The sequence below is a fragment of the Lycium barbarum genome, chromosome 9 (assembly GCF_019175385.1).
Source record: "Lycium barbarum isolate Lr01 chromosome 9, ASM1917538v2, whole genome shotgun sequence".
In the NCBI taxonomy this organism is placed as follows: Eukaryota; Viridiplantae; Streptophyta; class Magnoliopsida; order Solanales; family Solanaceae; genus Lycium; species Lycium barbarum.
In genome coordinates, this window is record NC_083345.1 from 49,855,231 (window position 1) to 49,879,986 (window position 24,756).

The following is a 24,756-nucleotide window of genomic DNA, read 5'->3' on the forward strand; positions in this document are numbered from 1 at the left end:
GCCACCATTCAACACACACACCCACACGGCCACACACAACACACATCATTTTCATGATTTTCATTCAATTCTACTTACTACAACATATATAAACCTTCCATAACATATAAAAGAATATGAATTCTTACCTTTTTCCTTAAAGTTCCACTTGACTAGAATTTTGAACTTGCCACAAAAGTAGTTTTCTTGCTCTAATAATTGTACCACGTTGAAGAGGACCCTTGAATTAGCAAGAATAATAGAAAAATATAATTTTTTGGATCAAAGATTGATGGCTTCAATTTTTTTCTTTCTTTTTCTCCTCTAGTCGAACCCTTGTCTCTCTCTCTCTCAAGTTCTTGTTTTTCTTGAATGTTCTAAAATGTTATGACAAAATAATAGGCCCTCTCTATTATCACTTAATTTGGCTTCTACATGGGCCTTGGCCCACCCCCTATGGCCGGCCCCCTTTGGGCCTCTTTTTTTTTTTTTTTGATTTTCCAAGCCCAATTACTTATGACTAATATTTTGTAGTTCATGAGACTATTTTCCAAATTTCAAATTTTGCCCTTAGCCTTCCTCAATATTTCCGCATCAATATTTTTCACGAACACTTATATATTAAATAAAATGAAAATATTGCCTTATCTCTTACTAGTCACAATTATTTCGATTTATCCAAATGTGCAAAATACGGGATATAACTGGTAAAGTGAAGAATAATAAAATCAACACATGTATTTTAGTGTGGAAATGTGTTGGCATAAGCATGTGTAAGTTTTGATGATTGACAAAGAAAATGAACAAGGTAAATTATCCAGTTTAAGACAGATGGTTGAGATACAGTAAATAAAGCAAGCTCAGACAGATGCAAGAAAAAGGTGAATGAAATAGGTCTATGGACATGTTCCATCTCAGACACTGAGAAAATTTAGAGTTGAAGAACCAAGCTCTTGAACCAAGTCCAAGAACATGTTCCAGCTCAGAGTTATACTATGAGTAGGATTTTTGTTTTATGGTCAAGACTGGGCGGACAAGTTTGCAAGATTTCTTGCCATAATTATCAAGATACTTCAGAGTTCTACAAGGACACTGAAGCCGCATGAATGCAAGAATCCAAATTCAACTCAAATCCTAACTCTCATAATGGGCCTTACCATGTAAAAATTGAGTTCAGCTGACTTGATGCAAACCTAGTGCTATGTATATTCAAGTCCTGTCATGAAAAAGTTCACACACTCAAAAAAAGAGAAAATCAAAGCTTGAGCCAACATGGTCCATGCAAGAGATTGAGAGTTCTAATTATTAAAGTGCGCCCTAATACAATGAAGAGGATTGAAGGACTTGTTTAATAGAGTTTATGCTTTACAGTTCTTGAGTCTAGCTTCGTGTATTCATTTTTTTTATCGAGCTGTACCTTTATAAGCTTTTATAGATGCAATTACTCTAGGTTTAAATGTTAGTCAAATTCAACTTCAAGTTGGGATAACTTGGAGTGAGCACATTAGTCTGGGGGGATTAGTGAGATAGGAATCAGAATTTAGTTCCTCATGTGGTTGATACGATCAAATTTACACTTTTCAGAGCGTAAAGCGGACGATGTCAAATATAGTAACCCAGCGAGGTTGGGGTCTAATCCCACAGAGAATGTGGTGTGAAAATTTTAATAAACAAGTATTATACTAATTTTGCAGTTCTGGTATATTCCAAAAAAGGGTTTTATAGTTGTTTTGATTTGTGGACTAATTTACAGTGACTAGAAATTTAAAGTTGTAAATATATGGGTAAAAAGAACCAAGGTTGTGTCCTCGTCAAATGAAGTGTATGATCATAGGTATCGATCTTGATATACTTCTAATGGATCGTTTGTATGGATGCACTTAACAGCTACGTGAATCTAGACTATTTCCCAATATGAAAAGATTATTTCTTTGTATGCTTTTTCAAAAGATAAGAAAGTATGCACGAAGAACGGTTACTTATGCCAAGTAAATTCCTCTTATTCCTAAGTGAATTTATTAAACAAGGTTTAAAGCCCTAAGTTCTTGTTATTTATTCTTACCGTAACTTAGTTATTTTCCTAAATAAACTAAAGTTTATGGCGTTAGTTAATGTTTGCAACCACTAACTATATGATTAAAACGAAGAACAAATAAACCCTAACAATCCATTAGCATATATCATTCACAATTCCCAATCACACAACACCCATCCTTGGGTTCACAACCTTAGTAAAGGAGTTTAGCTTCCCATGGCAACAAGAAAACCATAAAAGATTGAAGATTGCATAATTGAATTTTTGTATTGAACTTACAAATAAAACATGAATGTAATTGAATGTTAATTGTCTGGAAAATCTTCAATTGTAATAAAAGCTCAAAAGTAATTATTACAAGTCTAAAATCTAGATGTCTGAAAAATAAAACCTAAACAGGTATTTACACAAGTTAAACTCGGAATAATCAATCCCAATCCTGTTCCAGGTAGGCTTGCACTTTGACAGGTCGACGGTCATCGACATGTCGACATGCGTGACGACGATCTGATGAAAAATTTTCAACTCAAAGGATTCTAGTCGTCTAAGCACTTCGATGACAATCGATCATGTCGACAGTGCAAGTCGACGGTTTGATGCACTTTTCACTCTGCAGGAAGTATATCGACAAGGCAACTCGACGGGCCGTCGAGCATGTCGACGGTCCATACTTAGTGCATATCAGTATAGACACTTGATTTCCTTATTTTTTCTCTTGCTGAGCATTCTAACTTCGAAATACCTGCACAAAACACAAAACACATCAAACTAACATAAACTCACTCGAAAACAAGTAAAACTTAGAGTTAAAAGCATTAGATGTGCCATAATTTCACGGTACATCAACACCCCTAACTTAAAGTCTTTGCTTGTCCTCAAGCAAGTCAACTAACAGACTTAATCTACAAATGGCTTGATATCACAAAGTAAAACTGTCTAGAGTGGTTGTGGCAATTAACTTCCGGCATATCATATGTATCACAATGACTCTCCCCCCAATAAAGACAAAACCAATGAAGGACTCGTTGCAACTAACAATGAGGCTTCAATTTATGACATGTAGTTATCATAGAAACCATAGCACACACGAATCAAGACTTACGGGAAGCCGGTCACTTAACAAATCCTCATGCTCTCACGAAGACCAAAGAATGTCCCAATAGAAATGTACACACAGAATGGGACAAGTGACAAAGGAGAAAAGAAACACTCACAAAGAAATTCTCTAGCCAAGCGTGCAAATATCATAGGCCTGCCCTTATTTTCAGTACCCTCGACTTTGGATATTTCGGCTATGATCACACTAGGACTTTTTCAGGGTTGTAATGTAGGCTCGGGGACGAGTAGGATGTATATTTGGATAACAGAGACTCACCCTCCTTGAACACTACACTTTATTCTTTTCTTTTACCCTTTTCTCTTTTTGTTTTCTTCCCCTTTTTCCGTTTTATTGCCTCGGTGAGGTTTTATTGCTATTCTACTTCTGTAAATGTATATATATATATATATATATATATATATATATATATATATATATATATATATATATATATATATATATATATTCCTACACTTACCACACTGATGTCTTTTTACTAGGCAACTCACTTCTACCCCACTTTAGGCTTACGCCTCATGTTCCCCTTATTCCACCTATCAACCCTAACTTAGGCTTTTAGCCTCATTTTTATCATTTTAGTGCCAAGGAGGAACCGGGTGCAAAGAGAGGGATATTTATAACGGGTATTGGCTTATTACGGCTAGTCAAAGAATAATTTTAAGGCTCAAAAATGGCTAACAAGGGATATTTGTCTATAGGTAGCCTTAAATTTAGGCTCAAATGAGTTCCTAACACAAACAAGGCATAAGATCCTTTCACAGCTTTACTTATCCTCAGATTATAGGCACGACTAACTAGGGAAGTTCTAGATTACATATACAACTAAAGAATATATCTACAGAACATCTCAACACATGGCATCAAAATTGTCAACACACTAGTCACCCCGCTATAATTCCGCACACAAGGTAACTCAATAATCTAAATGTCATACAAAGTAGCAAGCATGTAAATGAAATAACTAAGTCCAGGTTTTCAAAATTTTCGGAGGGGAGTACTTTTTCTCAAATCATAACAAGACAGTCTTAAGTTAATCAAACCACCACCACATAAGTCAAAATTACTTTATTTTATCTAGACACGACCTAAACATTCCAGGTTAAACAAAAAATAAACCCCTCAGGAAAAGAACCATGGCAAAGAAAAGCTGAGGGGGTCCTAAACACATATATACAATATAAACAAATCAAATACTCCCACCCCCAACTGAAAAAGTCTGCAATGTCCCCAATGCAGTAAAAGTAAAACAAGGGAGTAGGAATGCCTATGGCTCACTAGGCGCTCTGCTCATCTCGCGACTCATCGATTTGCGAGGAATCAGGTAGTGCAACTGTACCAGCAGTAGTATCAGTGGCAGCATCAGCAGTAGCATCTGTAGTAGCATCAATAGTAGTACTCGTAGCTGCTGGCACTGGAGTAGGAAGGGGCGGTGGCAATGGTAACCCAACTGGAGCACTGCTCGAAGTAGTTCCCGTGGTCCCAAAAGGGAGATTCTCCACAAGGGATCTGCCATGTGCTGCTTCTATAGACTTGTACCCTTCGGGCGAGTACTCTCTCTCACTTCCTCTAGCTCCTCCTCTTCACCAATGACTACTCTCTTTCTCTTTCCCCGACCACTTGCCGCGGTAGGGACAACTATCTACACTACTGGAAGCTCCTCCTCAATCTCTGCTGCAATCGATGGTGGGGCTGCTATTAGGCTCGGGTCACGAGCCTTAAACAACAAAACATCAACCTTAAGCTGCTCTAACTCTGCCCTCAAAGCATCAGTGGAAGTGGTCCGGCAGACCATCTCCAATGCTGTCAATATAATCTCAAAACCATCCAGTCGAGCTGACAGTGTCGACCTCACAGGCTTTACAATCTCACCCACTCGCTATCTCACAAAATCATCGAGCTGGGCCACTATGACCTTCAAATGCGGATCCGTTGTAGCCGCCTATTTTGTAAATTTTCTGAAGTTTTCCCTCGAGAAGGCATAGGGGTCAACTCTGGCTATACCTGGGTTGTGCAGCGAGACCCGTTAGCTGTGGAACTGGTCTCGAGGGCTGAGGAGCCGAAGTCTGTGGCTCAAGAACAACAGTTTGAGTCTCAACGGAAGCATCAACAGTATCAGTAGCTGGAGTCTTAGAATCTTCTATCTGGACAGTCTTAGTAATAGGGGCAGTAGTGGCGGGTAACTCCTGTGTGGAGACACCTGCGGCCCCTGGATGAATCATCCCCTGAGGTATGGGCACCCCTCCAAGTGCCACTGGGAACCCATCCTTTTCTCCCTGGCCATCATCGACGACCTCTTTCTTGCTCTTCTCTACCGATTAAGTCGAAGAAGCCGTAATCCGGTGGTCGATGTCAGGAATAAAGTGCACACGTGACCTTCGAATTAGCTCTGTAATCAAGCATGGATATATAAATGAAGTATTGAGCTGGGAATCCCTCAAATGAATCTCCATACTCGCCAATGCTCCGAAATCAATCGGATATCTAGACATCAATGCCGCAACAACAACCTTCCTGTCAGCCGTAAGTGCATTATCGGCCTGATAGGGAGAAGCAGCAACTACACCACGCTCTGCCAGAATTTTCCCTCTAAAGCCAACCATCTTTTCACTACCTGATCAGCCAAGTTAGTACACTCGGCCCTCTTGCTCGGATGACCTACACTGTAGCTACCCAGTCCCTGACGAACTGTTCCTTGCGTCTTAGCAACTTGTCTTCCAACTCAATTGTCTGCCTCGGGGCAGTGTAATTATCACCGAAGTATTCTTTGTTGATGGCCTGGGCAGATCTATCAACACTCACCCCTCTGATCTGAACCTCACTCAGCGGCTCTAACTCCCGCCGTTTCCGGTGCCTCTTTCTGGATTTCTTTATCGAGGCCTCATGTGCAGCATATACCTCACCCACAAAAATGGGAAAATAATCCCCATGTAGCTCCTGCATAAACTCTAACTGATAATGGCGAATGAGCTCTCTGGACCTGGGTAATATCTCGAGCCCCTCAAAACTGATCCGCCGCTCTTTATTTATGGTGCGGTTTTCATGCTGGCTACTGCCATTTTTTAATTCAATGCCATACTCATACAGCTCCCTAGCACTCTCAACAGTAAAATGGTCCTCAAGCCTCTTGCTTCTGATTTCTCGAGCCCTAGCCGCATCATCATCAGCATCATCATTATCATCACCAAGCAGTAAGCTCTAACGGGTCTAGGGTCTAGAAGGTGCCTGGGAGGACTGAGCAGCATCCTCATGAGACTGTGGTTGCGAAGCCTGTGAGGCCTCTCCAGAGGCAGCCTCTGAACCCTTCTTCTCGAATCCATCACCGGACCCAGATGAAGATGATCCCTCCTCATCAGACTATAAGTAACTGGGTGGTGTAGGAGCCGGTACAGTGACCTGCCTGTTCCAAACGAGAATGGCAGCACTATTCTTCCTCTCGGACATAACCTCAGGCTCATCATCCGAGCCTTCATCTCTAAGTGTGGCTTCGCCACTGGGCTTCCTTCAACCCGTTATTCTTTGAGTTTTCCTCTAGCCACCCCCTCAGGTAGTGGTTAACTTGGGTGGCGCCATACCTATAATCATCAAAAATAAAAATGTAATTAATCTCTATGAGTGAAATCAAGCACAGTGATTTTTCAGAAAAATATACTAAGTTCTCAGTTATTGGAGCCTGCAGACCGTCGTTGTGCTTCAACAACGGACCATCGAACAGCTCGACGGTACCGTCTTTATACAAAGACGGTCTGTTGACCTGGCGACAGTGCTGTCAACATGTTTACGGCCCTGGCAGCATCAACTGTAAGTTTGTAGGTTCGGGTTTGTGTTTTTAAAGCCAATCAATAAGAGAACATTCATTCAATTAATCAACACATTTGGGGTTATAGGGCTTCGGGTTACTCTGACTTCACCCTCATCTTTGACCTTTTAACCTTTGGTAATTTCTCGGGTTTTGTTTGGTGGGTATAACAACATCAAACAAATATTTTTAATCGAAATACCCTCAAACCTGTTGGAGTTACTCAGACTTCACTCCTAAAATTGCATGTTTAATAGGATTCCTCTTTTACAGACCATTGGCGAGCATAATGAATCAAAAACTTGATCAAAATGCCCGCCGACTCAATGGGGTTACGATATTCTCGTCCCCACGAGTCCTACTAGCAACAATCATACCAAATTCCCTTCCCCAACCAATAATTTCATAATATTACAAATTTAAGCATGAATTTCACTCAACAAGTACAAACCCTAGGTCATGATCTCTACCCTTAGCATTCAACATCACATATATTACTTCCCCAACCCATTTAACACAACCCCAACTAATTTAATCATGGTATAAACACAAACCTGGTTCCCATTCTCTATATACATTAAGTTAGGAACCTAGGCATGCTTATTAGCTATTTTCGAACAAAGCAACAGCAAAAACAACAAGAAAGGGTCGAATTTATCTCTACATACCAAATCCACACGAGTTTTGCAAAAAACAAATTGAGTGAAAATCAATGAAAAACAGAGGAATTTTCGTGATAGTAGGGCTAAGACCTTGGGGTTTTCAGTTGTGGTGAGAATGGAGAGTTTTGGGATTTTTAATGGGTGAAAGAATGTGGAGGAATTAATAGGGAGTTATGGAGGGAATTAAGGAGTAGCGGATATGTTGAGGGAGAGTAAAAGACGAGTTATGGGTGTTTGAAGAGGAATAGGCCTCTGCCCGTTACTTATGTTTAAAACAATCGCGACTATTTAGTTCTTATTTTTTTTTTGAATTTATTGGGCAAGTCGTTGACATGTCGATGACTCGTCACTGCGTATTTATGATAAAAAAAAAACCTAACCTATTGACGAGGAAAAAGATGGACCGTATTTGCACATCGACGGAGTCGTCAACGTATCAACGGTCTGTCGACCTACTCGTCAACTTGCTTACCTATAGAGTAGGTGTTGCTAACTCTTAGATTACCAACTTTGCATACCGCCATTGTACATTGACGGTCCGTCGACATGTCGATGGCCGGTCTTTGTGCTCTGGTGTCACTTTGCTGTTTTTTCGATTATCAGTTCCTGCGCACTCAACACCCGTTAAACAATTTAAAAAACTAAAACCTACCAAAACAAATTCAGAATTTTAAACTTGGGTTGCCTCCCAAGAAGCGCTTGATTTAACGTCGCAGCACGACGGTGTTACTGGTTTACTCTTGGTCAGGACTCGCCGAGTCAGCATTCGTTCCAAGGTGCTTCAACCAATATCGGTCAACAATGCTATCCCCCGAAATCATACCATAGTAGTGCTTCACCCTCTGCCCGTTCACCTTAAAAGTCCGAGTTCCATCTTCGCACTTCAATTCAATTACTCCGTGGGATGATACACTTACCACTTCAAAGGGACCCGACCACCGTGATTTCAATTTTCCCAGTAGCAGCTTCAATCTAGAATTAAATATCAGGAAAGGATCACTCTTGTAGAATTCCCGCTTCAGGATTTTCTTGGCATGATACTGCTTCATCCTGTCTTTGTATAATGCCGCACTTTCATAGGCCTGATAGCGGAACTCATCCATTCTCGTTGAGCTGAAACAACCTGAGTTTGGTCGCCTCTTCCCATTTCATGTTCAATTTCTTCAAGCCCCACATGGTCTTATGTTCAAGTTCAACTGGTAGGTGACATGCTTTACCAAAAACTAGCTTGAAAGGCGAAGTCCCAATCGGAGTCTTGAAGGCAGTTCGGTAAGCCCATAGAGCATCATAGAGCTTGTGGCCAATCAGTTCTGTTAGCATTCACCGTTTTTGCTAAAATACTCTTTATCTTCCGATTTGAGACTTCAACTTGCCCACTTGTCTGAGGATGACAAGGGGTTGCCACCCTATTCTTGACTACATACTTCTCCATCAACCGTACAGGCTCTATTGCAAAAGTGTAAACTGTCATCACTGATTATCGCCCTTGGCGTACCAAAACAAGTAAATATGTTATTTTTCAAGAATCCCATGACACTCTTGGCTTCGTTATTAGGTAAAGCCATCGCTTCTTCCCATTTACAAACATAGTCAATAGCCACCAAGATGTACTTTATGCCACCAGAGCTTACAAAGGTTCCCATAAAATCAATACCCCAAACATCGAATACCTCAACTTCCATTACAAAGTTTATAGGCACCTCTTGCCTCCTACCAATATTCCCCTGCCGTCGGCACTGATCACCGGAACGCACAATCAAATTAGCATCATGAAACAGAGTAGGCCAATAGTAACCACATTCGAGAACCTTTGCAGCAGTCCTTGTACCACTATGATGTCCCATAACTTGAGAGTTGTGGCAAGCCTACAAGATCTCTAGTACCTCACTCTCTGAAACGCAACGCCGAATAATGTTATCAATGCAAGTTCTGAATAAGTATGGCTTATCCCAATAGTATTGATGAGAATCGCACAAAAACTTCTTTTTCTGATAAGATTTGATCTCGTCGGGAATGATACCAGTCACCTAGCAATTAGCAAAATCTGCATACCAAGGTGACACTTTCATAGACACTGCCAAAACTTGCTCATCTGAAAACACATCTTCAATATCAAGTTCTTCTGCTGGCACCCCAGTCTCCTCAAGCCTAGAGAGATGGTTAGCAACCTGATTTTCGGACCCTTTTCGATCATTGACCTCGAAATCGAACTCTTGTAACAAAAGGACACAACGAATCAGTCGCGGCTTAGCTTCCTTATTTGCCATAAGATACCTCAACACAGCATGGTCAGTGTACACGACAACATTGGACCCCAATAAATAGGACCGAAACTTCTCAAAAGCATATACTATAGCAAGCAGCTTTTGCTCAATCACCGTGTAGTTCATCTGCGCCGCATTAAGATTCCTACTAGCATAGTAGGCCGGGTGCATAATTTTATTGTGCTTGTGGCTAAGCACAACACCAATCATGAAGCCACTTGAATCACACATCAACTCAAATGGCAGGGACTAATCAGGAGTAACAATAACAGGAGATGTAGTGAGGCGCTCCTTCAATTCATCAAATGCCTTTAAGCACTGGTCATCAAACACAAAATTGGCCTTCTTTTCTAGAAGCTTATACAACGGGTTAGCAATCTTGGAGAAATAGTTGATGAAGCGCCTGTAGGGCCCAGCATGTCCCAAAAAACTCTTGACACCTTTGACTTTGATGGGTGGAGGAAGTTTTGCAATCATATCAATTTTAGCTTGATCGACCTCAATTACCTTTTCAGAGATTTTGTGACCGAGGACGATCCCTTCTTTTACCATAAAGTGGCACTTCTCCCAATTTAGCATGAGATTTATCTCTTCACATATTTTCAGCACTTGACCCAGATGGCTAAAATAATCATCAAATGAATCGCCCACAACAGAGAAATCTTCTATGAACACTTCCAAGAAGTCTTCTACCATGTCAGAAAAGATCGACATCATGCACCTCTGAAAAGTGGCTGGTGTATTACACAACCCAAAGGGCATTCGGCTGAACGTAAACGTCCCATAAGGACAAGTAAAGTCGTTTTCTCTTGATCTTCTAAGGCAATGTTGATCTGATTATAGCTAGAGTATCCATCTAAGAAGCAATAGTAAGACCTCCCAGCCATCCTATCTAGCATCTGATTTATGAACGACATGGGAAAATGGTCTTTTCAAGTGGGAGTATTCAGCTTCCTATAATCCATGCAAACACGCCATCTAATAACTGTACGAGCGGGAATCAACTCATTCTATGCATTAGGCACCACACTGATACCTCATTTCTTGGGAACACATTGATCAGGACTCACCCACTTGCTGTCTGCAATCGGATATACTACCCCAGTATCTAACCATTTTATGATCTCTTTTTTCACCAGCTCTTGCATGTTCTGATTCAATCTCCACTGATGTTCAACACCCGGCTTGTTGTCCTCCTCTAGCTGAATTTTATGCTCACAAATACCAGAAGGAATTCGCCGAATGTCTACTATGGTCTAACTAATATCACGTCTGTACTCGTGCAAAATCTCCACTAAACGCTCAATATTTTCCACAATCAATAATGTTGAAACGATCACTGAAAATGTCTTGTTCAAACTAAGGAACTCATACCTCAAGTGTGATGAGAGCTGCTTAAGCTTAAGCTTTGGTGGGCCAATAATAGAAGGCTTAGCTGGTGGAGTAGTTTTATTTGCAAGGTCAAGATCAAGATTTCTTTGGTGGTATGTGTAAGAACCAAACCTTCAAGCGCATTTATCATTTCCATGTATCCCTCCATATCATCAGCATCAAAGTTCATCAGAACTGCAGCAAGAGCTTTTCCCAGACTTTCTTCTTCCATTTTATGTTCGACAGCATCATCAATCCCATCAAACGAATCCATAATCGAAATACTCTCATAAGCACTTGGCAACTTCATCCCCTTGCTTACTTGGAAAGTCACTTCTTCATCAATTTTTTTTTGAATTGAAACTACCAAGCAGATTGCCTGATAGTGCTTTATTAAAAATCAAGTTTTGTACAAAAGCTAAAATGCAGAAAATAAAGGAAAATAATACATGAATCCAAACTAAAGGAAGTCTAAAAGCTTGTCTATTGCAAATCCTTTGGCCTTCACTTGATACCATGTTGACACCTCAAGCTCTCACTAGGTGCTATGGATCCATAGTCCATTGAATTAAAATTCAGGCTTCAAGGATGGAATAGAATTCTTTCAGAAAGTTCCTCATGTTCAGCTATTTCTATGTTTGATCCAGGCCTATGTAGTGTTGACCTTTTCCTTCAAGAATGATTGTTTAAAAGAATCCCTTGGACAAGTGACAACAGAATGAGCATGTAATCACACTAATACAACTATTGTAACCTGTCCAAAAGTCCCTATATTCAATCTGCTAAATCTGTTCTAGGCCTGATTATTGCAGCTTTGACATACTGCAGAATCCTCATTGCATGTGTTAATCTCCTGGAATATGATGATCTTTGGCTTGCCTGATTTTGATGTATGGAATCTGTGCTTTTTCAGTATTCAAAATTTGTCTTGCTTTCCTTGGAAGTGATTGGTAATTATTGAAATGATGTTCACCTGCAAAACCAAAAACAAAGTTAGTCAAAAAATCTGCTAATCCATTTCCTTCCCTCAGTACATGCTCCACTCTCACTTCCTCAGCCCTGTAATATCCTTTATGATCAAAAAGACACTCCATGGTACTTCCCATTGTCCTGTCAAGATCATTTTAAGAGTCATTAAATCAGTCTCCAAGATTACAGGAAATAGATCATTTGTCACATAGTATTTAAACCCCTTCTGTAATGCTATTGCTTTAGCAACTAAATTTGATCCATCTGATATTCTTCTAACTGCAGCATGCACCAAGTTTCCATCAGAGTTCCTAATACAAAATGCCACTGAGCTTGTCCCTGGATTGCCTCTAGAAGCACCATCTGAGTTACACTTAAACCACCGTGGCATAGGCAAATTCCATCTCACTATATGTGGTCTGTATGTTTCAAACAACTGCATAATCTGTGGAACAGACTTTGGTACTTGCATTCTTGGATTTCTAACTCTACACATCTAATGTATGGTCAAATTTATTTCATATATCACCATATTGATTGTCATCTTCCCTCTATGCACCACAGTGTTTCTCCACTTCCATATTTTCCACATTGTGATCACTGGTATGGCTCTAATAATAGATTTGAACATAGATGAAAAATCAACAATTCAACCAGACCTGTATCACTTGTTTCACCTGAAGCAAAGTTGTTGTGATTCCTACAATAACTTTAACATATCTCAAGACCTGTGAAGCAATTTTTCCGGTAACAAATATATGATCTACATTTTCACATTGTTTAGGATCATAACAATAACATTTTCCTTCTGTATTAATCCAAATCCTTCTCACTATATCCCCTACTGGTAGTTTGCATTTCCACAATCTCCAGAAAAAGAATGAGATTTTGAAAGGCAAACCTGGTATCCATATGCTTTTGTATATATCAGACTTCCCAAGTTTCCTTCTTAAGAGCCCCCTCCCATGCACTTCCAACTGTAAATTTACCAGATGATGTCATCATCCACCTTGGTTTGTCCCATTCTTCTATAGATTCATGAAAGTCTAATTCTTCAAGTATATGATCAATAATATCAGTAGGAAAAAACTGTTGTAGTTTACTCATGTTCCACCCATCCGGATTTCTCAATTCCTTCACATCTTGTACTATTTCATCCACAACAAAATCATCAGGAACTAAGTAGTATAAAGCTCCAAGTTTTGTCTAATTATCAAACCAAATATTAGCAGTTCCACTTTATGGCTCCCACCACATTTCATGCTCCATGTTGTCTCTAGCTTCTAACATCATTTTCTTGACCTGAGGGCCTCCTTTCCAAGGCACATACTGAGGGTAATTCCTTTTACAATACTTGTTCCACATATAATTTTACCATAGAGTATTTGTAGTTCTAAATTTCCACCAGAGTTTAGCACATAATGCTTTAGAAACATCAAATAAGGATCTGAAGCCAACTCCACCTTCTTCCTTTGGCAAGCACAGATTCATCCATGAAGATCAATGTCTTCTTCTTCCTTCTTCACTATTATTCCAGAAAAATATTGCAAACACCCTATGCAGGTAATGTATAACACCCTTTGGAGGTCTGATAGCTGAGAGTACGTGAATTGGCATACTCAGTAAAACACTGTTGATCAAAACAACTTTTCCTCCAAACGATAAAAGTCTTCCTTTCCAAGCTGCGAGTTTGTCCTTCACTTTTTTCATCAAGTCACTATAATCAGCCTTTCTCTTTATTGCATGTGTGATTGGGCAACCTAAGTATGTGAAAGGGAAATATCCCCTAATAAAACCAGTAATAGCCTCCACCTGCTGCACCATCACATTTGCAACTTTATTATGCATGTAGAAGGAACTTTTTCCTTTGTTGATAAGCTGCCCTGACATCTGCTCATACTCCTGTAATATTCCCATGATCACCTGTAATGAAGTATCATCTGCAGATGAGAATATAATAGTATCATCTTCATAAGCAAAATGATTCAAATTAGCACTCCATTTAGGCATTCCATAGCTTCTAAAGCCATTGTCCTCAAATAAAGAGTCCAATGCTCTAGACAACACTTCTGCAGACAAAATAAACAAAGCAGAAGAGAGTGGATCTCCTTGCTTAACACCTGTTGTTGAGTGGAAAAATCCAGAAGCCTGTCCATTGAATAGAACTGAGTTACCAATTGTTTGCCAAAAAATCCCATGACACTCTATCATAGGCCTTAGCCATATGCAGTTTAAGCACCACATTAGCTGGTTTTCCCCTAAGTCTTATATCTGATACCACCTCCTGAGTTAACAGTACATTCTCAATGATACATCTTCCCTTTACAAAACCAGACTGATTAGCAGATATCAAAGAAGGCAAAACGTTTTCAAGTTTAGTTTTACACCACTCTAGAGATCACTTTGTTAATAAAATTACTGAGACTTATGGCCTTCATATCTGCAAAGGTCTCAACATTATTCTTCTTTGGGATCAGAACCAGATTTGTATGAGTTATGGACTTTGGCAAAGTCTGTCCTTCAAAGAAGACTTTCACTACATTATACACATCAACCCCCATAATCTCTAAGAATACTTGATAAAATGCTTCTATCATGCCATCTGGACCACCTGAGCTATCTCCTGATAGATCAAAAACTACATTCTTAACATCTTCTAGAGTTGGCATGGTGGTAAGTATCTGCTTTTCTCCTGAGTAACCATATTTGGAACATGTTGAAGCAATGGAAAATCTGAGGAGATATCCTCCTGTGTAAACTGATGATGATAAAATTGAGTTGTTTCTTCAGTTAGAGCATCTTCCCCCTCAACCCAACTTCCATCTTGATTTTCATCCTTTTGACCTACAATCTCTTCCTCCTACCATTTACCATATTGTGGAAAAACCTTGTATTCCTATCCCCCTAAGAAAAGCAAGTAAAATGAGATTTCTGTCTCCAGAACTCATCCTCATAATGCATATACTTCTTCAATTCTTCTTGTGCTAGTTGGAGTACCATCCTGTTTGCGGGAGAAGGATCATCTTCAACAAGCTGTTCTTTAACTCTCACAATATCTTCCCTTACTACCAGTTCCTTGAAGATATCCCTAAAAGTAGCTTTACTCCATTCTGATAAAACAGACTTAACTTTTTAAAGCTTCAGTTTAAAAGTAATGAGTTCATCTGCTTCAAAATCAGTATGCCACCCTTGATTCACAACCTCTAAGAAGGATTCATGTTTTATCCAAAACTTTAGAAATCTGAAAGGTTTCCTTACATATTGAGATGAATGTCCACAAGTAAGTAGAAGAGGAGCATGATTAGAACCAGTTCTAGATAAAAGTTCAACTTCCATGTAACCAAACCAATCCTGTAGTTTTGAATTAGTGAGCATTCTGTCCAACCTTTTAAAAATACAATCCCTACCAGCTCTACCATTCCACCATGTGAATAAGCTCCCTTTAAAAGAAACTTCAAATAGTTCACTTGAATTCACATAGTATGCAAAATCTTCATACTCGTCTGGATAAACTGGCAGACCCCCTATTTTTTCATCTTCATGAATAATGACATTGATATCCCCTCGCACAAGCCAGGGCACTTCCATTTGATCAGCCAGGTTATACAAGTTATCCCAAATACAAATTCTTTCCAATGCTTCACACTTTGCATAAATCATAGTAGTCAAAAGAATCTTACTATCCTCCTGAAAATTTATCTTAACTGTAATCTGTTGATCTGTATCCTGAATCACCTCTACATCTATATTATCATTTATAAAGAACCAAATTTTACCATTGCAGTTATGATGTGCATACCTCATGCCCAATCTCCTTCTAAATCTTTGAATGTGTCTAACATGCTGAAATGGTTCCATCAAAGCAATGATGGAAAATTTATGATGCCTATGTAACATTTGCACTCTATAAAAAGCTTGTTGTGAATTCACAGACCTGATATTCAAAAATAGAGTCTTTATAAAGATTTATTGACATTCTTCACAACTCTATTTGGCAATATTCTTATAGGCTGAATATCCACTACACTTTGTTGTTTGCCCTTCTTACTCCCTTTCTGCATGGACTTTGGAGAAATATCAGCTTCCTTAGCTACCTGATTAAACACCTGCTGTATGGCTTCCTCATGTACCCCATCTTTAGCACTGCTACTTGTATGGCCTTGTAACTTACATTCAGTACAATAATTAGGCAAATAATCATACTGAATCTTCACTTTCATAACATTTACTTCCTTGGTTTGGTCATCTTCAATCTCCATCATAACAAACTTAGGATGATCTGATAATAAATCCAGTTGCACCTTTACCCTAGCACAATTAGGCTTGGTTTTATTAATAGTAGCCATGTCCAATAACAATGGTTTCCCAACTGCCGATGCTAAGGTAAACAAAGATTCCTTAACAAAGTAAGTAGGCAGTAAATAAGGGAAATATATCCATGCCATTGCAATTGAAGTCTCTTCGTCAACCCTAAAATGGGAATCATCTATGAGAGGTCTCATTTGATAAGACTTACCATCCTCAGACTTCAACCAAAAGGCACTCTTAGAAGAGATGTTTATGAAATCTTCCATTAAAGAACATCTAATCACAACATGTCGATCTCTTAGGAATCCAACTTGACACTTTCCCTTAGCACCACATTGACTTGGAACAATATCTCTCAACTCATCCATTTCTACCTAGCCATACGAGAACTTACCTACAATAGCATGCTTTAAATTCTCTATTTGTTCCATTCTTGATACTTTTGACATAGTCCAACGCACCACTGGGATACCATCAACATATTGAACCTCATTTATAGGTATAGGATCAACAATGGGATTGGTAGTAGGGGTACATTCATGCACAAGAGTCTGCATGTAGGTTGTAGGGCTTTTATCTTCGACTGATAGAAGCGGGACAATAGGCTGAGAAGCGGGTATTTTCGTGTTGGTAAGGGGAGGGTAGTGATCTAGGTTGGACGTTAATGGAGGATTTCTAGCCGCTATTTACGGCTGACCAGTGGCTATAGTGTGAAAGTAGGTTTAGTTTAGGGTTTGCATGGGAATAGGAGGAGAGAGAAGCGAGCTTTTTTTTTATGTGTTTATGCATATGTGTGTTTAGTCTTCTTCATCATTCACTCGGAACTTGATTTCATTTTTTTCTGAGTCCATAAGCACTCTGCCCGCAACAAGGATGGGTCTTCCCAAGTGTTATATCCCGTATTTTCGCATATTCGGAAAATTCCAAATAATTTTTACTTGTAAGAAATAAGGCCATATTTTGATTTTATTTAATATATATATGTGTTGTTCATGAAATGTTGATGTGGAAATATGGAGGAAGGCCAAGGGTAAAATTGGGAACTTTGGAAATTAGTTTCGGGAATTACATAATAAGACCCATAACTAATTGGGCTCAAAATAAATGAAAAAAAAGAGAAAAGGAAGGCCCAATCCAAGGGGTGGCCGGCCATGGCAATGGAAATAGGCCCAAGCCCATGTGACTAATTAACCCAAGTAATAAAAATAGATAAGGGCCACCATTTGTTCATTCTAGAACAATCAAGAAACAAAACAAAAGAGAGGGAGCAAGAACAAGAGAGGGGTTCAGCCAACCCAAGAAAAAAAAAATTAGCCATCAACCTTGATCTGAAAATCTAAATTTTCTAGTATTCCTACTAATCTCGAGACCCTCTTCAACGGGATATAAATTTTGAGGAAAGAAAGTACTTTTTTTAGCAAGTGGAAAGTCTTGAAAAAGGTAAGAATTCTACCCTTTTATGTTATGAAAGATTTCTATATGTTATAGTGTAGAATTTAATGAAAATCATGGAGTTGTTGTGTGTTGAGTGAGTCGTGTGGGTGTGTGTAAGTATATGTGGCCGTGTGATGTTGTTATGGTGAGGAGAAGATGGATTAATTTTATTTAGCTTGTTAATTGTGTTGTTGTGACCTTGTGATGTAAATGGAAGAATAATGGTTCAAGATTGACATGAAAATTAGTTGTAAGTTGTTGTAGGAAAATTGTGTGATTTTATTATAGTTTTATGTAATTATGGAAATGGAATTGTTAAGGTGCGAATTGTTGTTGTTGTTGATGAAATTGGAAGATAAAAATGTGTTGTGAATGTTCGTGTCAAAGATTGGCGGTTTCGGGTGAAATATGGTTTTGGCGGGATTGTTGAATATTTTGTAGAAATGTATGAAATGCTTTTGAATTGCACTTGAATGATCTTGAATTAGTAGTGAATATGTAAGTGTCGATATCGGCTTGAAAATTCGTAGTTGAATTGAATGTTGATGAATTATGTTGAAAGGAAGGTTACTAATGTTGGAATGTGTTTTGAATTGATTATTGATGTTATTGGTATGGTTGTTGGTATTGTTGGTATAGTTGTTGATGAATTTGGCCGAGTTAAATTCTCGGGAATGTTGAATTTCCAGGGGAGATGCTGCCGAAATTTCTGTAGACAAGTGCTAATTAGAATTGGATTTCTAAGTACTTGTAGCTAATATTTGGTAATTGATAATATTATTGTAGATATTGGAGAGCCCGAGACTTGATTCGGGAATTGATTAGCGGGCGATTGAGGTATGTAAAGCCTACCGTTCCTTCTTTTTGGCATGATCCTTTCTGGAATAAACAAAAATGTATATGTATGCTTATAAAGAGAATCCTACTCTTAGATGCCACTAGGATGGCTAACATCTTTGACCCCCGTAAGCTATCCCATATGGTTCGATACGCATTTATGATGTTTGAAGATTTTAGTTGATATGTTTCCGAACAATGTCCGAAAAGTATTTGATATGGCTAAAGCTTTGGATACATATATTTTGATACGTACATATGATCTTAAAGGCTCCATTTGATTTGCTCCTTAGTAATGGTTGAAAGCTCCCCTAATACAAATGTAACTTGAATTTTCAAAAAGAACTTCTGAAATGCTTTTAGAAAGTTCTGTACTTCAAAAGTTCGTAACTTTCGTATATTAACTCTGATTGACCCGAAACTGATTTCTGAGCCTTCGGATGTCGTAAAAATATTTGTTCATCAAGTTTTGAAGCTTATTTATTTATATGCATATGGTTTCCGCACTACTCCGCTCGTGCCTACTACTATGATATCGTTCGCCGGTTCCCGGACCGGTTCTGTGATCGTGCGCACTATGGTATATTCGGCAGTATGATGTGTTACGATTCCCGAGACCTCGCCATAGGGCCGGGTACCGCTTATATACGGAGTTATGATGTGATATGGCATATGATATGTTCTGGTGTTGTGATATGTTATGATGATACGATATGTTCGGGGATTGTACGGAGATGTGAAACCTTCTGGAGTATGATGTGTTGTGGCGCCAGCGTCGGAGTGGCGGCCACGTTCCTGAGCCCTATGCATGATTTTTTATTTTCTTAATATATATATATATATATTCAGCACAGGTTTTGATATACTAATTCTGTATCCACATTTTGTACTTCTCACTTCGGTTATGATTCGGATTTCTGTATTTCATGCTTTGCATACTCAGTACATATTTCATACTTACCTCCTTTCCTCGGGGGCTGCGTTTCATGCCGGCAGGTACGGACGTTCGTTTTGGTGATCCTCCAGTATAGGATACATATTCTGCCACTTGGATTACTCCTTTTGATCCGGAGCTCATATTTTTGGTACATATCTTCTGTTATACATATTCTGTATATATATGACTATTTGGGTACCGCGGGGCCCTGTCCCGTCATATATTCTGTCATGATTTGTAGAGGCCTGTAGTCATATATGTGGGTCATGGGTCATGTTTGTTCGTTTGTGATTATGATCTGCGTCTTAATACGGTCCCGTTTGCTATTATGGCCAAAACGGCCCATATGGTTGTATATGTGTGTATATCTGGGCGATGTGTATTCCGCCAGCCTACAGGATTTGATATGATGTTTCTGTACGGGCGACCGCTTAAGATGATATTTGTTTTCAGTATCTGTTTAAAATAACGTATGTTATGTTTGAATAAATCTTTGATATGTCGATCTGGTACGTAAGTCTGTTTGGGTGTCCAAATAGGGCACCAGTCGCGGCCCACGGGGCTGGGTCGTGACACCAAGATGATGGGAATATCTCTATCAACCGCACAATCCAGAATAACGAAATCAGTAGGCAACATGAACTTACCCACTTGCACCAACACATCATCTATAACCCCAACTAGCTTCTTGATGGATCTGTCCGCCATTGTAATCGCATATAAGTTAGTCTAGGCATTCCCAATCCAGACTGTTTGAAAATATCAAGAGGCATCAAGTTGATACTCGCCCCATTATCACACAGAGCACGGGCAAATGCATGACGCCTAATATTACACGGAATGGTAAATGCCCCTGGATCTCCCTTCTTCTGAACTGTAGTGGAAGTAATAATCGAACTCTCACGCTGAGTTAAATTCATTGTCTCATGTTGAACAAACCTTTTCTTACTAAGCAGGTCTTTCACAAACTTAGCAAATCCGGGCATCTCTTTGACAGCATCTATGAATGGAAAATTCATTGTTAACTGCTTGAACTGATCATAGAACTTCTAACACTTAACATTATCATTCTTCTTTGCCAGCCTTTGAGGAAAGGGAGGCTTTGCTTTGTACATCTAAGTCAAAGGGCGAAGAGCCTCATTTATCGTGTGTTGCTTGTGTCTGCGGCAACTTCGGGAATATTAACAACTTTTTCTTCACCATGGACCCCATCATCAACGATAGGCACATCAGAATGCACGTCTTCTTGCTCAATAATTGGATCTAGATCTACCAGCTTCTTGTCAGCACCTTGAAGTATTTTACCACTCCTCGTGCTAACAGTAAAAGTACGTTCCACGCCACCACCATTCTTCGGGTTTGGAATAGTATCACTAGGAAGCTAACCCTTTTTAGCAGGATGCTGTTCTCTAGAAAGATCACGCATCTACTGTTTAAGGTTCTGAATAGCTGCTGATTGAGAAACCACTATCTCTGATAGCCCCAATAATGTCTTTTTAGTGTTTGTCTGACTTGATAACACTTTTTCAAGCATTGACTCCAACCTTGAACTACCTTGATCTGTTTCCGAAGTTACCATTGTTGTTGTTGTATCTATCTTGGTCGGTCCACTATAGTTGTTATTGTAGTTCCCTTGGTTGTTGCTATAGTTGTTATATGCACCCTTCCCTTGTTGAGGTCTCCGATATCTCTGAATATGCCAAGAAATATCCCCTTTCGCTATGTAATCTGCATATTGAACATTCTGAACTGGCGGAGGGGGACCCTGTTGATATGGACCCTCTGGGACTTGGTACATTCCAGGCGGCATGCCTGAGATATCTTCACAAATGGTTACCTTTTTTGATTCCCTCTCATCAAGACTCTTTGTCAGTAAAGAGAGACTAGTAGCCAATTGTGTTAATGTCTGCTGCGTTTCCTGGCTATCTTTCACAATATTTTGAATCAATGTTGTCCTAAGTGATAGCCCATCAGAATTACTCGAATGCCATGCTTGACTGTGTGTAGTCAATCGATCAAGTATATCAGTAATATTAGCAGAGGAATTATTCATGAAACACCCGCTAGCAGTATTATTGGCTATTGCTTGGGTCATAGGATCCAATCCTCGGTAGAACTTATCCTTCAAAATCTGATCTGGAAAACCATGGTTTGGACTCCTATCCAAATATTCTTTGTACCTTTCCCAAGCTTCAAAAAGTTTTTCCCCATTACGTTGTTTGAACTCGTAAATCTGATCACGAATTTCAGCTCTTTTACTCGGGAGATACCACTTCCTGAGAAACACTTTGACCATCTCTTCCCATGTAGCAATAGAGTTTCGGGGCAGCTTTGTAAACCATTTTCTCGCTTCTTCGGCTAACGAATATTTGAAAAGATTCAGCTGAACCGCTTCTTATGTCACACCCTGTTGGATATGCTGAGAGCATGATGTGGCGTGATTTTTACGCCAAAATCGATACTTTTCGGCTATAAGTTTTACTTGTTGTTAAGCAAGTCGATGTGATTTTACGTGTTTCTTAGTGTTTTTCAGGTAAAGGAACAGATTTGGCACAATCGCAGTTGAAGTGCAGAACCAGGTCATAATTTGAGGTTTACAGCTCGTATTTTACAATACGGGCCGTATTTCGTGGTCGTATTAAAGGATTTCAGAAACAGAAAGTCAAGCTGAGAAGATGGTGATTTACGAGCTCAGTTTATGGACCGTATTTCAGTTTACGGTCCGTATTCCATCACGTATTTAGTCATTCAAGCGTCTGGCAGAAAGTCTGAGATTAGCAAAGTGAAAGACGACTAAGAAGTTTACGGACCGTAAACCACTTTACGGTCTGTATTTTGGAAGGTTAAGTTCCACACAGCTGATGAGACGACGAGGGCGTAAACCATTTTTTACGGTCCGTAATGTGATTTACGGACCGTATTTCATCATGACGGGACTGAAGTGCAAAATCTGTAACTTGTGTAATTTCAAAACCTATAAATAGTCATTGTAGGGTTTTAATATTCATCATTCATTATATTTTTGTCTCTTGACTTAGGATATTAATTCTCTCTAGTTTTTGAAGATTCAAACATCAATTCAAGTATTACGAATTCCTTTTTTATTCCAAAGTAAGCAATTATGAATTCTTGAATTTCTTATTTCTTGTTCTTTGTCATGAGTAACTAAATTCCCTTACTAGGGTTGTGAACCCAATGATGGGTGTTTTGTGATTCAGTTTGTGATTGATATACAAATAATGGATAATTAGGGTTTAGTTATTCTTCATTCTTCATTCATAATTAATGGTTGAAAACATTGATTAAAGCCATAAACCCTAAATTTATTTGGAAGAATAATTAGGGTTGGTAAGAATAACTAACAAGAATTCAAAGCTTTAAACTTTGTTTAATAAATTCACTTAGGAATAAGAGGAATTTACTTGGCATGATTAATCGTTCTTCATAATCACTTTCTTATATTTGGGAAAATCATAGAAAGATATAATCTTTATTTATTGGGAAATAGTAGAGATTCACATAGAGATTAAGTGCATTCATATAATGATCCATTACAAGTATATCCAGATCAATACCCATGATCATACACTCTATCTAACGGGGACACAACCTTAGTTTCTTTTACCATAACTAGTCACCAAAGCAACAATTTAGCAACTAGTCATAGAAAAACCAACTTTTACACAAATTATCGGATTAAGACATTAGACCTAGAACTTAGCACCTACGACTTTAGTATCCTTTTCACACCATATTCCCTGTGGGATTCGACCCCAACCTTGTTGGTTACTATATTTGACATCGTCCGCGTTATACCAATAATAGCTGTAATTTGAGCGTATCAAATTTTGGCGCCGCTGCCGGGGAATACGATTTTGAAATTACTAAATAGTGTTTGCTTTGATTAAAGTCTTTTGCTTATTCCATCACACCTTGTTTTCTACTCTGTGTAAACTAGGTGAACATGAATCAAAATCAGCAGAATCAGCGTGCTGGTAATCAGGTGAATCGGTTGAACAATCAGGCGAATGAATCTGATGATGAGAATATTTTTGCTGAACTTGTCCAAGAGGAGGACTATGCATCTGCTATTGTTCAACCTCGAGTTGGAGCTGCTACAGTGAAAATTGACTCATCTTTATACTAGCTTTTGAAACTTGAGGGATACTTTCGGAACTCTACCGAGAATGACCCTCAACGTCATTTGCAGAATTTTGTGGATATGTGTGGTAATCATATCCAGAACAATGTTCCACAAGATGCTATTCGGTTGAGGTTATTCAAATATTCCTTAGCTGGGGAGGCAAGAACCTGGTTCGAGAAGCTGCCCCGAAATTCGATTACTTCATGGGCAGAAATGGTAGCTGTTTTTCTTACAAAGTGGTACCCTCCTAGCAAGAAGGCTGAGATTCGCGACAAGATTTATGAATTCAAGCAGCGACCGGGGGAACAACTATATGACGCCTGGGAGAGGTTCAAAGAGTATTTTCAGAAGAGCCCAAATCATGATTTTCCGGAAAATATATTGATGGAGAAGTTCTACATAGGGTTAGATCTAGTGACACAGTCAGTAGCTAACAATGCAGCTGATGGGTGTTTTATGAACAAGACCTTTCGACGAGTGACCACCATACTTAACAAGCTGACAACTCATAATCAGGCTTGGCACTCAAACAATGCTGAAGTGGTACCATATGGTAGTGCTATGCTCCAGAATATAGTGAAGGAAAATTAGGATACCCAGCAAACATTGGCAGAGCTTGCAACAAATATTTCCTTGCTGACGAAGAAGTTCGATGAATCTCAGATAAAAAAAGTAAATGTTTGTGAGGATGATGTAGTTTTGCCAAAAGGGATGTACCATGCTCATGATGGTCCATTCCTTGATGGGCCACCCATGCAGGTTGAAGATGCCAATTATGTTAATAACTCTCAAGGGGGTTATCAAAGACATAATTACCAAGGTGGCTATCAAAATCAGAATCAATGGAGACCTCAGCAAGGTCAAGGTGCTTACAACAACTCTGGGAACTACAACAATAAT

General features: G+C 39.1%; 1 protein-coding gene and 1 non-coding gene across 2 annotated transcripts; both read right to left on the reverse strand.

Moving 5' to 3' along the window:
• Nucleotides 1-12,747: 12,747 nt before the first annotated feature.
• On the reverse strand, nucleotides 12,748-16,054 carry LOC132611923 (uncharacterized). Its single transcript, XM_060326278.1, has 9 exons — nucleotides 15,505-16,054; nucleotides 15,194-15,306; nucleotides 15,045-15,100; nucleotides 14,599-14,929; nucleotides 14,436-14,531; nucleotides 13,802-14,344; nucleotides 13,130-13,402; nucleotides 12,856-12,924; nucleotides 12,748-12,807 (listed from the first exon to the last, which is right to left on the reverse strand). The coding sequence occupies exons 1-9, from the start codon at nucleotides 16,052-16,054 to the stop codon at nucleotides 12,748-12,750; spliced, it is 2,091 nt and encodes a 696-aa protein (XP_060182261.1).
• An 8,064-nt stretch (nucleotides 16,055-24,118) lies between these two features.
• Nucleotides 24,119-24,224, reverse strand: LOC132612417 (small nucleolar RNA R71). The gene has a single exon (XR_009571781.1). It is a non-coding gene; the product is annotated as a small nucleolar RNA R71 (small nucleolar RNA).
• Nucleotides 24,225-24,756: the final 532 nt, after the last annotated feature.

Coding starts and splice junctions, on each gene's coding strand:
- LOC132611923 (XM_060326278.1), bottom strand. CDS start 16,054: ATGGAACCATTTCAGCATGTTAGACACATTCAAAGATTTAGAAGGAGA. Junction 15,101..15,193: donor CTTCTCCCGCAAACAGGATG/GTACTCCAACTA, acceptor TGCTTTTCTTAG/GGGGATAGGAATACAAGGTT. Junction 12,925..13,129: donor TTAAGAAGGAAACTTGGGAA/GTCTGATATATA, acceptor ATTGCTTCACAG/GTCTTGAGATATGTTAAAGT.